Below are 19,231 nucleotides of genomic sequence, written 5' to 3'. Positions count from 1 at the left end.
ACAGTACAATAAATGCTATGAATATTTAAAGGTAACAGCTGATAACACTGGTGAGCTTTGTTCCTCGTGTCAAAAGTTGGATGATTTGCTTACCATTGTTAGAAACAAATCTCGACTTAATGATGATGATGATTGCACACGTGCAATTGGCATGGCTTGGGGAACTGTTGTATCATATATTAATGACTGAACTGATGAACTAAATAATGTTAGACATAGAACAAATAGAACAGATTTAGGAAATGATGCATCCATTTTCTGCAAAGAACATTCAAGTCCTATGAAACATGATGAGGCCCCTGAGAACTATGAAATTATGAATGCAAGTACTCAGCAATCTGAGCATCCAATTTGTTTAGAAGGAAACAAAAAAGAAAGAATGGAAGAAGTTCTCAACAAATAAGGAAGAAAAATAAACTGACTAATGACTGTAAAGGAAAGAGAATACATAGTAACAAGGATTCTGCTTTGTTATGTAATACACTGGTGACAGGGAATGAAGATATCTGTCTATCAGAAAACCTTCATTCTACAGAAAAAGATATCACCTTTCCAATGGAAAAGGTAGAAAAAAGAGGCAAGGGGCAGGTGAAAAGGAAGAAATCAAAACTGAATGTGGAAGGATTGAAGAACATTACTGTAAGAAAAAAGAAGAGAAAGACAGATGTTGACTACATGGCTCAAGCTGTGGATTTACAATGCCAGCTGGATGAGAATCTAATACGCAATGAAAACTGTGGAATTAATATGACTAATAGTGATGAAGATCTATCCTTCGAAACAATTGATAGAGCAAAAATGACTGTATTAGAAGCAGACGATTCTTCAGAGATGGTCAGCAAAGACATTCTTGTAATTGGAGATTCAGTTATTAGAGGAACTGATACTTATATTTGCAGAGATAACAATGAACATTGAGTAGTGTTATGCTTGCCAGGAGCAAAAATAGAAGATGTGAAACAAGCTTTGGAACTCCTTAATGTAAGGAAGTATGGATCTGTTTTTATTCTTGTTGGTAATAATGATGTCACCAATATAGATTCTCTGACTGTTAGTCGGGAAATGACAGCCCTCCTAGGTAGTATAGCTTGTGCTGGTGTTAGGACACATTTTTCACAAATCACCTATAGAAAGGATAGTCAGGTCACTGTGAATGAAAATATTTTTTGGATAAACACCTACATGGAAAAAAACGTCCTGTTTTAAAAAATGGAAATGTGTAGAGTATCCAAGCCTTCTTTTGGGCACACGTGTTCAGACAGCATGGTGTGCATTTGTCTAGATCAGGGAAGAGAAGTTTTGCAGCAGATATTTTGCAATATTTGACAAACACTAGTCAGGATTTTTGCCAGGTCAAAAATGTAACAGTTCACAGGTAGCAACATTTGATGCATCTCTGATGGTTGTTAATGCTAGGAGCATTAATAATATTTTTTTTTAATTAGAAAATTTGCTACGTTACCACAAGATTGATGTTGCTATAGTTTGTGAAACATGGTTAAAGAACAATGACTGGAAATCAGTTCCGTCAGGGTATAAATGTTTGTACTGTAAAAGACATTCTAACAAAAAATCAGGTGGAGGTGCTATGATAGGGATTAAAGATAGTTATGAGACTTGTGATTATTACATGTTCAATGATAACACCAATATTATAGATTGTGTAACTGTGACAATAAAGACAACCCTGGAACATATAGCAATTGTTGGGGTGTAGAGATCACCAAAGTCAAATGCAGATGACCTAGAGGAATTCATACATTTCTTACATGAAACACAGGAGGGAAGAATAACATTAGCTGGGGACTTAAGTTTACCAGAAACAGACGGAATAATATTGATTCAGCAACGTTAGTAAAGGAATTATTCACAGAGTATATTCAGGAACAACAAATGCTTCAGATTGTAAAAAACCTACCGAGTGACGGAATATAGTAGATATTGTTTGTGTTCCCAAAGAAATTACTATAACTTCAGTCAAGTTTTACCACCATTGATGTGCAGTGATCATGGGTTATAAAGGTTAATTTGTTGCTAGATAATTCTGCCAAACTGAAATCTAAGCCAATGCACAGAAGGTTAATTACAGATTATAGGGAAGCAAAACATTTACTAGATAAAACTAACTGGAGTGAGGTGTTCAGTGGAAAAACTGCAGATGGAATGTGGAAAGTTTTGAAAAAGAAATTGTTTGAGGGCAAAAGTTCAAAAAAATGTTTAACATCAGGATCTAGGCATGCAACATCAGGGGGTATATTTCCATAAGAACAAGATACCTGATTAAGGTGAGAGACAAAAAATATAACAAATGGAAGAGACGTCAAACTACAGCTTTGAAAACAGAAATAAATGAGCTGGACAAACAGATTAAGCATAGTGTTAGAGAAAATCAAGAACAATTTGAAGAAAATGTATATAAAGATATTGAGCATAATATGAAACCTTTTTATAGACACATAAGATGTGGAAGGAGTAAAGATACACAAATTGATAAACTGTGTGCAGATTCTTAAACTTATTCTCAGACACAACAGATTATAGATATATTTACAAAATCTTATGCAAAACGGTTTGGCTCCACAAAAGGGGTGGTAAGCTGTTCTAGTGATATCCAGGTAACCCCAGATACTGGAATCAAATTAGATTATATTGAAATAGAACTATGCAAACTGGATCCACACAAAGCACAAGGAGGAGACGGAATAAGTAACAATAAGTAACAATGACCTCTGAACACTTAAGCAAGAACTTACACTGCCATTACATCTATTATTCACTAGGTCATATAAGTATGGGGAGATTCCTCAAGATTGGAGACATGCACTTATTAAACCTGTTTTAAGGGAAAGGGGAGTAGAACAAATCCAGAAAGTCTACCTTCATGTTGTGGAAAAATAATGGAGAAGGTAATACTGGATAAGTTATTGTCAGAATAAACTGAATATATATATATATATATATATATATATATATATATATATATATATATATATATATAGTTAGGGACAACTACCTCTGGGAATGTTTGAGGTTAATTAGAGAATCATCAGATAATCTATGTAGAAGATTCTATAGGAATGGGAAATGTACTAATTGGTTCTCTGACAGAGTAGCTGATGCTTGGAACAGACTACCAAATTGCATTAAAGCAAGAACTAGTTTAGACATTTTTAAGAACAGCCTGGACATTTATTATGGGAACAAGTATTTTGGCATATTGGCAAGTTAGAAGGGCTTTAATGCCCATGCTTTAAACATTTGTATGTATGCATGTATATATATATATATATATATATATATATATATATATATATATATATATATATATATATGTATACCACTACAGAATACAAACTGTTTGATGTATAAAATCCATGTGTAAATACCACTACAGAATGCAAACTCTTTGATGTATAAAATTTGTGTAAATGCCACTACAGAATACAAACTGTTTGATGTATAAAATCTATGTGTAAATACCACTACAGAATACAAAGTGTTTGATATGTAAAATTTGTATATTAGTATCTCTATAAGACTACAAATGAGTATGTTAAAGCCAAGTTAGTCATCTATTCTTTCTTTCACATGAATTCTTGGAAAAAAATGATTTTAACTTCATAAACTAGAAGCACATCTGCTGTGCAATATAGCCTCAGCCTCTCAGTTCATTGTCTTGTAGTCATACCATCCTATACACAAACATAATAATTTCAATTTGTCTGTTCTTTTTCACTTTTCTTAATAATTAAAACTATTCAACTTTACATTTGTGTCATTCAGTACAAAACAGTATATCTAAAATAATTTTGTAGCCTTTTTGCCATACCATGATATATAACTTGTGACATAAACATCATCACCAAACCTGTTTTCCCATTTTCTATATGAAGTTGTGGAGTTGTATCAACTTTTGTCATGATTCAATGCCACTCTCCTACATTCTTTTACAGTTTATGCCTGAATGTTGCAGGTCTTCTCTCACATAATTCATCTTCCTTTTTGAAGGACACCCTTGTTTCCTAATTTACTTCTTGTCTGTCCCAAATTGTCATCACCAGATTTGTTTCTGCTTTTCTGCATATGTGCCCAAACCACTGTAATATGTTATCTTTGACCTTCTCTGCTCTGATGTCCTCCATCTTTCACACAGTGTGCATCGTACTACCCATCTCAGAAACCTCATCTCCACCACCTCTAGCTTCCTCAAGTGCTCTGCCTTTACTGCTCGAGTTTCTGTACCATGCAGTAGTACTGGTCACAGCACTGTTTTGTACACCTGACATTCCAGTTTCTTTGGCATTCTTTTTTCATAATCCAAAACTTGGAGAGGTGCAGAACTGCGAGTAACTAGCTTTTCATCAAAAAGGAAAGATAATTATTTGAATTCTGCTCAGATATTTAAGTTGCACTTATAATAACCTGTGTGGTTACACTTCTAAGAATTTTTCAGTTATTTCCATGTTTTAGCCAAGAAAGATTTCTGTTTATAATTTTTAGTTTGTTTTGAGACCTTAGTCTTGTATTTCAATTTGCAGCATTGCAGCTGTGGGGAGATTGTGTTTCTGTATTATTCTGCACTTCTATTTCCACAAATATTATTACTTGTAAAAGCTATTTTTTTGTATTTTAAACCCTGCTACGCTGTAGAGTTGTATTTTAATTTAGAGTTGTGGTGGGACTGTGTATTACTACAAGACTTGAGCCATAGTCATTTATTACTACATTTTTTATGAACAGTGTTAGTGGCAAATTTCTCTGTGCCTTAAACTGTAGTAGAAGTTCAATAGTGAGAGAACTGTCTCTGCTCCAGTTTGTGCTTCAGTGCTTTTATATTCTCCTTATCATTTATCTGCTTAAAGTTGCATTCTGTGACTGCCCCATCCCCCACCATCACATTAAGCTAAAGCTTCTGAAAGTCCAATATTAGCTTTATTTGATTGCATGCATCTCTAGATAATGTGCTTGTTCCCAGAGAATTTATTAGTAGTTTTCCGGTTTTTTTTTTCTGTGCTGCTATAAATTTTGTGCATTTCAGTGGGTCAGAAGTAGCCTGTACACTAAGCAAATACCTAGAAATCAAATATTCCCTATAGAACAGTCCATAAAACTATACCCAGTAAAGCAGCAATATAGCGCAAATACCTTCTCACTGATAAGCTTAGAACAGCTAGTTGGGCATCGAGGAAACCTCGAGGACAGCACCTCTCTTCCCCTACAGATTTAGTAGAATTCAATATTGTATACACATTATAGTTAGTAGAATTTAGTACTGTTTAGCATAACCTGCCATAATAAAGCACCCTTATTAGGGTGCACCAACAAAGCACCATTAATAGCCTTCTAATCCCAATACACCACCCCTTGTAGCTCATCAATGAGAGGAGCTGACAGAATGGATATACAATTTCCTAACTTCTCTGTAGCCAAATGGGTGGATATGGGCATCTAGAGACAATGTGGCAACTGTCTCATGTTTACTGATAACCACTTAATCCTTAATGAAGCAAACACAATATGATGATATTGGAGGCTAAACCCATGTATACAAGAGCCCATCAGATCGTCAAAACCACACACACAACACACACATCACATAGCACACAACACACACACACTAGTGTATGCTGAGGCATTGTAAAGCAATCTTCCTAAACAACCAAGATAACAGAGACCAACCATTGTCAAAGCTATGCCTCAGCAAGTCCGAAGACACTCAGAACACCTAACACCTCACATACTGTCACTTTCTGTGGGGCCCCAAACACTAATCCCCGAAGGGGAGGGGATTGGTCAAATGATATTCACAAAAGTGAATTTAAATGGCAGTTGTATTTGAATGCCACCAACCACCAGGGCTAATAGATCATGTTTCACTTGTACCAATATTAAAAGATAGGGCAACTGTTTTATAAGGTTGCTGAAGATTAATGAATATTTTTAAGAATTTTATTTGTACTTCCTCCTTTTTATACCAATGTTTCCAAGCTAACCTGCTTATTTTATCTTAATTTTAATTGTATTATTGATTAATTAAATTAATTATTCATTGATTAAGGTATAAAAGCACTTATTGACTTTGACAATTAGTTTTGATAAAGTCCTGTAATGTGGCAGACAAAAACGCTTAACTAAGTCTGTTTTTTGTTTTAATAAATTGGAGTGTTTTTCATCATCCCGGCAGTTTATTGGCATCTGTTCTGGTTTCACGAGGTGCTGTTGGTTCATTCATGGATATACAATTTCCTAACTTCTCTGTAGCCACCTGGGTGGATATGGGCATCTAGAGACAATTGGCAATTGTTTCATGTTTACTGATAACCACTTAATCCTTAATGAAGCAAACACAATATGATGATATTGGAGGCTAAACCCATGTATACAAGAGCCCATCAGGTCGTCACAACCACACACACAACGCACACATCACATAGCACACAACACACACACACTAGTGCATGCTGAGGGCACTGTAAAGCAATCTTCCTAAACAACAAAGATCACTGAGACCAACCATTGTCAAAGCTATGCCTCAGCAAGACTGAAGACACTCAGAACACCTAACACCTCACGTACTGTCACTTTCTGTGGAGCCCCAAACACTAAGCCCTTAAGCAAGCAAACACACTCCTCAAAAATGTCTTTGTAGGAGACTCCATCGTAAGATATATTGATGCCCCTCTAACCAGGTTGAACAGGGAGAAGATACCTGGTAGTTGCTTATCTAGAGCCAAGATCTGCCAAATCATGCTTGCACTCAAGTCATTAGACCATAGGTGCAAGTATGATTCAATCATAGTCCATGTAGGTGTAAATGACCTGAGATGTATCGCCCTGGAATATATGAACAGAGACATTTTGGAGCTTTCAGACTATGTGTCTCAGGTTGGTATGAACCTTGCACTAAGAAGCATATTACCATCACTGAGGATGATGCCACGATACAAGCAAAAAATGAGTGATTTCAACAACTGTCTTTCTGGTGTTATTCTAAGGGGATCCAATATTTGTCAGCTTGAAAGGACATGTTTAACAGACCATGTTTGCCACATATTGTCTGTACCTTTTCCCTTTAGTCTTTCAAATACAGACTAATACTTTATCTACCCCATAGTGCCTTTTTAGGCAATGCAAAATTGACAAACCTGCCAACATAGCAAACTCATCTGAACCTCAAGGTTGCACTGCTCAATGCCAGGAGCCTAAAGAAAACCTTCACTCCCTCCAAACCCTCCTCCCCCAAGAGAATATAGACATTTGTGCAGTTACCAAGACATGTTTTAAAGTGGCAGAGAGTATGCTGGCAATGCAAGGTTTCAACGCCTTACACACTTATAGACCAGTAGCTGTACAGACAAGGGGCTGAAGCTGGAGGTGCCTTGATATACATCGATAACAAGAAAACCTCTAGGGTGGTCAAACAAGATGACACTCTGGAGTTCCTCCATGTACAGATCACCACAGACAAAATCCTGTAACATATCCTACCCAGCTAAAGCTCACTGTTCATGCACAAGAAGATCACAATGCATGCTTGGACCTACTGTAGACATGTACCAAACAACCTAACACCCTACTTATGAAAGACTTTAATTATCCCTCTACAGACTGAGAATCCTACATGGCCAAACATCTACAGGCACAGAGATTCTTGGACTTCATAAATACAAATAACCCTGACCAAGTAGTGAGTACATCCACCACAGGCTTTGACATACTGGTCCTTGTGCTCATAAATATGGGAGAATGCTGCACCTCTCTCCCCCAAATGTTCCATCTTCCTTAGTAAGGTCTGATCATAAAGCTGTCTCCTTTGGCATAAAAATCAGCTCTGTGATCCCATTATAATCAGTAGCCCTTAGGAAGTATTCCAAGGCAAATCACCTTTTATTAAGTGATGGTTTGTCAAAATTCAACAAGAACATAGCAGCCTGCTGCTGATTTGCTCTCAGAAACTCTGTACAGCTATGTCAATGGATGCATAGTGGCTGCTGTATCTACCAGACGTAAGCCCAGGACTATCCCCAACAAACAAATGACCATGTTGGCATCCCAAATTAAACAGAAAATACAACAAAAGGAAAAATATGGCAAAAATCAGCAAGGGTAATTTCTATAAAGACAAAAACTATTTTATGAAACTATATAGGCAAGTAAGAGGGCTAAGCAGGTCAAGCAATGCCAATCTTGAGGTTAAGATAACTTCTGAGGTGTAATATAACCATAAGACCTTCTTTAGCTATGTAAGAAACCTTGAGCGCAGCACACAGCAATGTGCTGAACTGGTGGTTAATGGTGCCACATTCACCAAGAATGGTGATATAAAAAAACCTGTTAGTGGACAATTCCATTTCTAACTTTACTCCTCTCTGAGCCCCCACCATCCTCCAAGAAATACTCACAAACATAACTCCTCCAAGTAGGGATCATAGATCGCTAAAGCCAAGAACACAGCCTTAATGGGAGACAACATCTGAAGATGCCCCGTGAGCAGTATAACATATGACGTATCAGGACTCCTGGAATCATTATTAAACTATAGTCTTAAAACAAGGTTTGTGCCACATGAACGGAGGACTGTGACAGTCATTTCCTCTCATAAATCAGGACCTTCAACAGATCCCGGAAACTACAGAGCCATTAGTCTGACTAGTCTTATCTGCAAATCCATGGAAAGAATTATCATGGAAATTAGCAACAAGGACATGGGAATACTCAAAATTCTTACTTGCTTTCTGAATCTGGTAGACTTCTTTGAAAAGGTCACTAAGGCAGTAGGTGAGGGGAAAACACTGCATACTGCCTACCTAGATCAGGATTAAGTGTTTGATACAATACCCCACTCAAGCATTTTGAACAAACGTACAGTGTTAGGTATAAACCCTTTCATAACATGCTGAATAGCTAGCTGGCAAACTGATAGGACAAAGGATGTTAGAATTGGTGAGGTCACCTCCACAAAGAAGCTGAAAACCAGTGTAGTCCCTCAGAGTTCTGTGCTAGGTCCACCTCTATTTAGCATCTACTTCTTAGATGTCCGCCCAATGTCAAAGGCCTCTGGCTAATGAAATTCATTGATGATTGCAAACTGGGAGTAGTGTCTGAATCACCCTAAGATGAGAACACCATTCAGAAAGGTCTAATGCAGGCAAATGCTTAATGCCAAACCATGGCTTAAGACTCTGTACCAAAAAATGCATTATAGTATCTTTTGGGAATTTGTCCAGCCTGGATAACTATGCCATGGACAAAACACCCCTAAATGTTGACTCATTATCAGGGATCTGGGAACTCATATAGATAGTAACCTAGCCTTCAACCAACATGTGCCCAAGGTAGTAAGAAAACCATTCTATGTTGCTCATATTATATGCAAGAGCATGGCATATAGATCCAGAAAGGTCATCATACCACTGTACATGGCCCTCATCAGGCCAATCATACAGCATAATGCCCCAGACACATGCAGCAACTGGAATGTCCAAATGTTCCTTACATAAGGAATACAGGGAGTAAACACAATGTCCAATGTTGATTACCACAAAGCCCTGTCTCATCACTCGGTATCATACAGATATCTGAGGGTTGAACTTTACATGGCATACAAAGCATCCCTGGTCCCTGTTTTGATGAATCATTAGCACATCTGCAAAACAAACAGCACCAGAACTACTAGATTAAAAGACCTAAATTTTTCTTGTGACATTAATAGGAGAGGCTGAAGAGATAGATACGTTTCTCAGAGAATTCCCATTCTGTGGAGCAGGTTTCCCCATCCGTGTGAAGCAGAGTTCCTCGCTGTCCCTATTTAAGTGCAACTTGGACCAATGGATGGGTAATCAGATATTCACCCCTGGTCTGGCAAGTATGCCTCTGTCTCTAATGGACAGAGACAGTCAGTGAATCATGAACTATATAAATCAAATTTGTGGGTCACATGTCTGTTTCATGGCTAGGGTTATAATGATGCTAGCTGTCATTAGTCTACTATATACCTATGAACCTATAAATTACCCCTGACATTTTGTGCCAGTTGGCTGTATCCCTTCTGATTCTGGCACTGCCCTCTTTAGTCATACTACCCTTATTCTCAACCACCTCTCCCAGATACTTGAAGCTGTTAACCTGTTCCACTATCTTCCCTTCTATCTCAGTTCTCAGCTTTTCCTGAATTCCCCCATTTGCTGTCATTACAAGTGTATTATCTCTACTCAGTTTCATCCCATGTGCTTTCAGTTTTGCATTCCACTCCTTTATCTTTTGCTGAAGTTCTTGCTGAGTTTGATTTCAATGCCACATCATTTGCGTAAAGAAACTTTGTTGAGCTGTCCCCTCTGCCCTATTTGTTAATGTAGTACATCACTAGTATGAACAGCAGTGGGCTGAGAGCTGAACCCTGATGCACACCCAATCCCATTGAGAATCCCTGTACGAGTCTGAACACTCTTCATACTTGAATCACTGTTTCTGAGACCTTAAACCACCACATGACTGTTCCAATTGGCTTTTTCCAAGTCTAGGAATGCCCACTTGGACTCCTCCATCATTTCTAAGTACCTTTCCACTATCTGTCTTAGTGTAACCATTGAGTCAGTTGTGCTGCATCCCAGTCTAAATCCAAACTGCTCATCTCCCATCTTGCTTTCTACTACTCTGCAGATTCAGTTATCAATAACTTTCTCCAGACCTTTCACGCAGTGTGACAGGAGTTTGATACCTTTGGACTGCTCACAGCTGAGGATTTCTTCTTTGTTCTTGTACACTGGCAACACTATGGTTATTCTGCAGTCATCTAGGATATATTATTCTCTCCATACTGCTATGAGTACCCTCAGGAGCCATTTTCCCCTAAATAACCCAACATCTTGATCATATCTGCTGTGGACTGGTGAACAGGTTGATGCTGGCATCCCTGATGAAGGGTATCTGACTGTTATAATCTTTCTGTCTTTGCCTTGCCACCTGATAGAGTTACTTTGTGCCATTTACCAAGTCACTTTCCAGAAGATGGTATAGTGCCTCTGATACCTTGTTCTTTGCTAATGCAACTCTTCTCTAGCCTATTTGTAGGCCAACCAGTATTCCTTTTTAGTCAAGTCCATATTTTCTATCTCCCATTTATTCCTGCACTCCTCCTTCTTTCTTTTGATGTCTTTCTGAACAACTACATTCCACAACCAGCTGTCCTTATGTTCCTTATTCACATGCTTGGCTCAGCCACATATCTGTTTATAGTCTTCATAAATGCCATTTTGAGGAACTGCCAATCTTCCTCAATTCCAACTATTTCCTTTTCTTCCTGAGGTGTTAAAGTCCTAAGTAGTTCTTTGAAATCCTCTGCTTTCTCTCTCCCCTGTCAACTTCCAGTTCTTCATCCAAGTCCCTGTTGATTTCAGAGTCTTCTCTGACGACTGTTTGGAGCTGATTGTGGCAACCAGTGGTTTATGCTGTCAAACAGCTGTTTCACTATAGATTGCTGATTCTACCCCATCACCCCTTCCTTAGTAGGAGGAGGTCTACTTGAGTTGCATGTTTTATACTCTTGTATGTGATCCTGTGGGTCTTTATCTCTCTTGCTGAACCATGTGCTGGCCATGGACAAGCCATTTGCCAGACAGAGAGAAGTCTAGAATGGCCTCTCCTTCTTTATTCTTGTTGCTCCAACCATGTGGACCAAGACAGTCTTCATATCCTGTTCTGTCTGTCCCAGCATATGCATTCAGGTCACCCATTATCAACATCAATTCCTCTCATCCTGCTTTATCTAGTAGGTCCTGCAACGTCTGCCTGAATTCACTCTTTCCTTTACTATCGCAGCCCTACTGTGGGGTATGTCTCCTATTAAAAAGACATGAAAGACCCTTTAAGCACCACTTTTGGGTTCACAGGACTGCCACTGTCAAGGTTCCATTGTGGTCCTCACAGTTGAAACCTCATAAAATGCTAAACATCGCTGGTGGGAGTTATGCCAGCACCGAGTTTGTCCAGAGAACAAGTTCTTAAATTCAAGAAATAAGCTCAACTGATAATCAGTTATGTGAACTTACATTGCTAGAAAAACAACATTATTCATTGAAATTCAACAAAGGTACCTTAATTCTGATCATACAGTTTGCCCAGAAACAACTTCATATTCAGTAGTGGTGCAGAAAAATACTTTATTCCAGTACTGTCTCGAATGCCTACCATGGTTCTTTGTGCATTGCATTTATTATTTCCTGTATGTGTTTAAGGATGGTAAACTATGGTTGTCATCCATAACTGCAATGTATGAGTAACATCACTTGTGTAAACAAGTCTTATATTGTAAAATGTTTCACATGTACATCTGCAAACATACAGAATTATCCTGACCCCATCCATACTTCACTTAAAATGGCATTTTCCCTCTGCCACTGCTGTTTTTACTCTTTGCTTGTGTATGGAGATTGTGTTGTAGTTCTATGTTTGCACTTCCTAACAAGATGCCCTCTGATATAATTCCCTGAATAAATGCCTGGTTCAGTTAATTTATTTAACATTTGTTTACCAGGAAAGTCTGACTTGAAACAAGCCAAATTTTGACAGAGGTCCAGGGAGACATGGTCCAAATGCATGTCTTTGTAACATGGGAGGAAACCAGAACACCCATAGAAAACCCACGCGAATGCAGGGAAGACATGCAGACTCCGCACAGAAGGCACCCCAGCCAAGAATCAAACCAGAGAACTTCTTGCTGTGAGGTGACAATGCAAACCACTGCACCACTGCATTTTCTTGTCCATCTGTCATAATTCTTAGCTTTCAGATATAGACACATGTTCATGTCATCAGCATTATACAGAAATTGACACAATGTAATACCACTTCCTTCTGAGGAGTGCTACTTCCTGAGGAGTATTTGTCCCCATGGTAGCAACACAGTGATGGCATATCCTGCACCAGTCAGCACTGGCAGACCTGTTGTCCTGATCATGTAGAATTCCTGAAGGCTGGTGCAATATTACCTGGAAACATTATGTATGGATAATTTGGAGATACTTGGGATGCATTCAGTATGACATTGAAATGTCCTAATGTCCAGGATGACAAAGGAGCCAGAAACTATTGCATCTAATGAGATATACTGTTCATGCTCTTGTTTGTTTGTATGATACAAATGACACACATTGTAGATATGATAAAAGATGACTGTCATTCCAGCAGTAACTAATGAGCTCCTTATGAACTGGGATGACAAAGCTATGTCAAGTGAGGCATTTCTTACTGTGCTATGGCTTGCCTAGGTATGGGGCATAGATACTTAACTCCTCAGGCCACCCATCTCTTCTAATAAATGTTGTTTAATATTAAGGGGTAATTTCCTCATTTTTTTACAGATATCCACATTGCCACTTGCAAATTATCTCATGTAAATATGTTCTTGACAGGGATTTATAAATGAATAATGTAAAGAACAGCACAAAACAGTGCATGAAGCGGACATGCAGGGTGTGCACAAGTCAAAGAAACCAGCGCAAAACAGTGCATGAAGCAGACATGCAGGGTGTGCACAAGTCAAAGAAACCAGCACAAAACAGTGCATGAAGCAGACATGCAGGGTGTGCACAAGTCAAGGAAACCAGCACAAAACAGTGCATGAAGCAGATATGCAGGATGTGCACAAGTTAAAGAAACCAGCGCAAAACAGTGCATGAAGCAGACATGCAGGGTGTGCACAAGTTAAAGAAACCAGCGCAAAACAGTGCATGAAGCAGACATGCAGGGTGTGCACAAGTCAAAGAAACCAGCACAAAACAGTGCATGAAGCAGACATGCAGGGTGTGCACAAGTCAAAGAAACCAACAGCATGAAACCAGAATGACCAACAGTACATGATAAGTAGCACATGTAAGTGACCACATAATGATTTGTGCATAAGAAATCCTAATGCACATGACAAACATGGAACATGCAGACCCACATGGCCAAGATAGTGGTCTGATTCACAGATGTGAAAAATTTATTTATTTTTATTTTATTTAACATTTGTTGACCGGGAATGTCCGACTAGGTTCCACAGAGCCTGTTTTCAGCGGAGGCCCGGGGAAAAATGCTCCAGATGTGAATTGGGGGATGAAAAATGGGGGATGCTGTGCAACTACGCACCCATTCTGAACATTGGATTATGTGGAGAACATGACTTGTTAAACAAAACAGCAACAATAATTCACATTAAGTATTAATAACCACTGTTGGCAATTAGTGCTGGCAATGGCCATCCTTATTTGTGAAAAAGATACAGGCAGCAATTCACATACCAACATTTCACAGACCTGCAGATAGTTTATTATGTCAGAGTAGATAGGGATACATTATATGACCTAGCTCAGTTGTGTCACTCATGAGCAGATGTAGTGGGTATATGTGGTGTGTCCATTCCTGTGGACATAAAAGTATGTGCAAAATTAGCTGAAGAAGCTATAGTGTGCTGCCAGTGACCCACAGGGGAGACATCAAGTATATCACACATTTCTGCCTCATGAATACAACTCTTCACATAATGTCACAGCATGTGCAGGATCTGGCTTCCAAGCAGAAGAGAGGAGAGAACCGATACCAGCAACACATTTTATAATTATATTATAAATAGATATAAATTATTTTATAAGACTGCATACTTCTCTGAGGCCTGAGTGCTAATGATTGCACCCACTTTGCTGTTAAGGCCCCTCCTAATTTTAGCACACAGAGACACATAAATAGCAAGGACTGCAGTTCTGTGAAATGGCATGTGGTTTGTGATGCCCATGTGATTGTCTGCACCACCCAGGTAGTTCACATGATTCACACATTTGGTACACTTACAAACAATGCCAATGGTTCTTGCTATAGGAAGGGTTACCTGGTGGGTAACCCTTCTCATGTATTAGACCAACTGAGGTCTACAGTCAACAACCATGGATGCTGGATGGAGGCTATATATATATATATATATATATATATATATATATATATGTCAATAAACATTGTGGCCTGTGTTGCAAGTTATGTCAGATATGCCCTTGACCCATCAATGATGACCTTCATTCACAACTCACAGAGCGTGAGGGATTGACACACAGTATGACCAATGCCAAAACCAGAAACACTGTGGAATATGTAGTTGGAATTCTGAAGGGCAGAGTCTACTGTCAGGGTACCACCTTAGTGATACTATGTATAGTCCTCAGATATCTAGCTATCTACTTATGCACACACAGACACGCACATATACATAAGCACTCACATATATCTAACTATATGTGTGTATGTGTGTGTATATATATATATATATATATATATATATATATATATATATACACACACAAACACACACAGAGACACACAGACACACACACACACACTCATACACACTTTTGTAGGTATATATATATATATATATATATATATATATATATATATATATATATATATATATATAGGAACACTTCACATAATCGAATTACTGAATTCTCGAATTTCATATGGTCGAAACCATATGATCGAGATTTCAGTAAATCGAATATGTGTAGTGTTTAAAAATAAGAGTTTACTTACCTTAATACATTGCGTGCACACAGAGGGAAGGATTCTTGTATGCTCTGTGTGTACGTAATGTTTTATTTTTTTTGCGGTGTTGACAGGAAATAAGAAATCTCCGCTTTTGCTCAAGATACAGCGCAAGACAGGAGATTCCCCATTCCCCCACTGTAGGGTGATCTGGGAGTTGGTATATTTAAGTGGGGGGGGGGGGGGGGGTGCAGGGGGGAAAAGCGAAGTCTGTCTTTTTTTCTTTTTTTTTTTTGGTTTCGCTTCAGAAGTTTGAGTTTACGAAATTCGATCTTTTGGTTTCGGTTATTTGCAGTTTGAGATTTTGTAAATTCGATCTTCTGAAGTGAATCCATATATATATATATATATATATATATATATATATATATATATATATACATTTTGTGTGTGTGTGTGTGTGTGTGTGTGTATATGTATATATATATATATATATATATATATATATATATATGTGTGTGTGTGTGTGTGTGTGTGTGTGTGTGTGTGTGTGTGCAGTATATGAGTTAATACTGCACACATTTTAATTGTGTGCTGAACTGCTGGTGTTTTTCATTGTTGGTTCATTTTGTCAATTTATGTAATGGTTGAAATTCATTATATTTAATTAAAGGGTTTTTGCCCTTTCTTTGAGACTGTGCAACTCTGTTATTAGTATATTTAATTCCTGGGCATTTGAGGGACAAAGCCCCGTTATCTGAGGGGAATTCGCTCACCATGTAAAAAATAGTTTTAAGGTTTACATTTGGTAATTGCAAATGTCCTATTGGATTACATTTGTGATTATTTCTTCTGCATCAACATTGGCTTTCTTTTATTATAAGGATTGACTATATGGCCATGTTGTATAGTTATTATTTGTCCCTTCACTGATCAGCATTCAAAACATTTGAGAATTGCTAATTTCTAAATATTTTAATCTTTTATTCTATGATTGGTCTATGTGTTTTTGGTATTAATTTAATCATTTTTGTTATTCCTTTTTTCATCACTTTAACTCACCTGCAGTGTTTTTTTACCTCTAAACCTTATCCAGCTTCCAACAAATTTCTTATTTCTTTCTCTGAGTCTCAGTTATTTGTCAAGCCAATAATTATTTGAATTGCATTTATTTGTTTCTCAAACTTCCAGTGTTCCATTCCAGACTTTAAACACTAACATTATTATAACTGCATCAGCCTTGTTCTACTGCATTCACCCGATTTTTCCTTATTTCAACTATTTTTTCATTTGTTGTTTCTGTGAATAAATAGCTACTATAACCTAAATTCCACTCCTTCAAATTTAGCTTACTGTATCTTTATGCTTTAGTTCTATATTTAAAAGAAAATAGAAAATCATATTTTTTTCCAGACTCCACTTTTAAATCATATTAGTCTTTACTTTGCTGATCATTACTTACTCAGTAACAGTGTCTCCTACATGTTTTACAATCTTATTCCAGAGAACAGACCCTTTACTTGGACATTTAATAGCATTAGATTGCTCTTTTCAATAGCTTTTTGCAATTACATACCATAAGTATGTGCAGATAAGTGGTTTCCGCGGTGGTACGGCGGTAGCGTTGTTACCTCACAGCAAGAGGTTCTCAGATAGGTATATTAGTGTATTTAAAAAACCTTTTTGCCATCTGAAGATATGGTGAATAACAATCAGTTCTTGAATTCTTATCTCCTAGCATAAAAAAGTAAAAAGGTACTATATTTGCCCTGGAATAAATAATAATTCTGTTTAAAGGATCCCACTTGCTTTGTGAGAGATATGTATTTCTAATTTCCAATTTGTTACTTTTAAATTCAGTTTTTATTACCTTGCAATATCTTGGGTTTTAAATTAAACATGAGCTTACAATTTCTACTACCTCAATTAAAGTAACTCTTTTAGGCTCTATCCAATAGTTTTAAAAAGAGAAATTTTCAATTTTTGGAATCCAGATTTCATAGCACATATTAAATTAAACTATTTAAGAAATGACAAACTCTGAATAAATCATTTTAGTTTTCAATCTGGAAACAATACAGGTCAAAAACGAACTTCAGTGGTTAATCTAGTTACTACTGATCAATTGTTTAGATTCCTTTGTATTAAATGTTTTGGCTAAAGAGCACCAGTCATGTTCATATTATCAAAGGTCTCTAGTGTTCCTTGAGTGTTTTTACATGAGACTTATTTTAAATCATTTTGCTGGACATTATAATGTCTTTCAACATATTTGATAAAAATCTAGGATACACGTTGTTATAACAAATTAAAAAAAAAAAACATTTTTAAAAATATTTCATCCTCCAACTTACTTATTATGAGTGCTTATAGAAGACACAAGAACAGAATGCATTTATTTAGAAAGTTTCTCACAATCAGAAAATGTGAACTGTGGGAATAAACCTTAGGTCAACAACACACTTGAAGTTTATATGAAGCTATGTTAACCCAGCAAGGTTCATTGTCAAATTCATATGTAATGTAGTTGCTGCAGATTTCTTTCACATTCATAGTGTGAAATTAAGCTGACTTTACAATATGAAAATAAGAAAAGCTTGTGGGAATCCATTACTGTTACTTCAACAGTAAGGATTTATAACTGGGATCTAAATCTGAGAGCAGTTTATGTCTATGATTTGCACGCTCCATTTCTTTGGAACAATTGCATGTTTCACATCATCTCCTTTGCATGGAAATTTATTGCCTAAACAAAAAAAAAAAACATGCCAGCAATTGTTTACCTGCTGCATGCAGTGTACAGTCAAGCATTCAGAAATAACTGCTATATATTGTGAATTTTTTGCATTCTTTCTCTGGGTAGCGTTTGACACAGAGACTAGAGCTTAACCAAAATTGTCTTGATCACTTTCTGAAGCATTTTAGTTTTAGAGTTAATTGCAATTCCAGCCATATTCTTTATGCTAAAGCTGTACGATATTTATCTTCACAATTTACACAGTTTTTTCTGTAACCACACCAACAAAACAATGTCATGGTATGCATCAGGAAATTATATACATATAGCTTTGAAGCATACTGGGTAAACAACAATTTAATAATCTTATTAGATATAATGTTTCCCAGTGTTGGGGAAGTAATGCCTCGCACAGCTAATTCAAATTTCAATTCGGCTTCTCTAACATCGAATATATACAAATAATGATTAAACCATTTAAAAAGTCTTAATAGTGCAGTTAAGTCTAGGAGCAAAAGAAATGTAGTTACTGTATGGTCTGTACTTTACAGTGTGGGCTCTGCAGGGCTTCAGACACATGTGCTGCTCCTACAGTTCCAATTCTGTTGTAAGATAAGCTGCATAAAAATAGAAAGAAAAAGTGAGTTAGCCTCATCTGTTTGATTTTTCCCTCAACACATCAGTCATTTGCAACTGCATATTATAATCTACGTTCACGCTCATGCTCCATATAAATGGTAACAAAGGAACATGGGAATATACTATTAATACTAGCAAGTGATCATGGGACCATAGGATTCCTAGCCATATTAACCTTTATACAGACACACTTAGAAGATCTTGTCACCTGTTACAAATACTTCATAGTATTTACCTACCTTACTGAGCAGATCTGTACATAATAACTGTGGTATAATTTTCTGCCTACCTATCATCAAGACTAGCCTTTAACGTAGCTAAATAAGTATTTTGATTACCTGTAGT

At 37.1% G+C, this 19,231-nt stretch overlaps 1 protein-coding gene across 1 annotated transcript in view; it reads right to left on the bottom strand.

The window, feature by feature from the left end:
• The window catches only part of LOC122795024 (ribonuclease inhibitor-like), a 553,493-nt gene that overhangs the window by 422,790 nt on the left and 111,472 nt on the right, over positions 1 to 19,231 (bottom strand). Inside the window, exon 6 of the mRNA XM_044063606.1 lies at positions 18,778 to 18,864. Coding sequence (XP_043919541.1) covers positions 18,778 to 18,864 — 87 coding nt within the window. The remainder of the gene's footprint in view (positions 1 to 18,777; positions 18,865 to 19,231) is intronic.

This window comes from Protopterus annectens, chromosome 2.part1 (assembly GCF_019279795.1).
Source record: "Protopterus annectens isolate FY-2018-M chromosome 2.part1, PAN1.0, whole genome shotgun sequence".
In the NCBI taxonomy this organism is placed as follows: domain Eukaryota; kingdom Metazoa; phylum Chordata; order Ceratodontiformes; family Protopteridae; genus Protopterus; species Protopterus annectens.
Note: the sequence above shows the minus strand (reverse complement) of the source record. Positions and strands in the feature narration are given on the sequence as shown.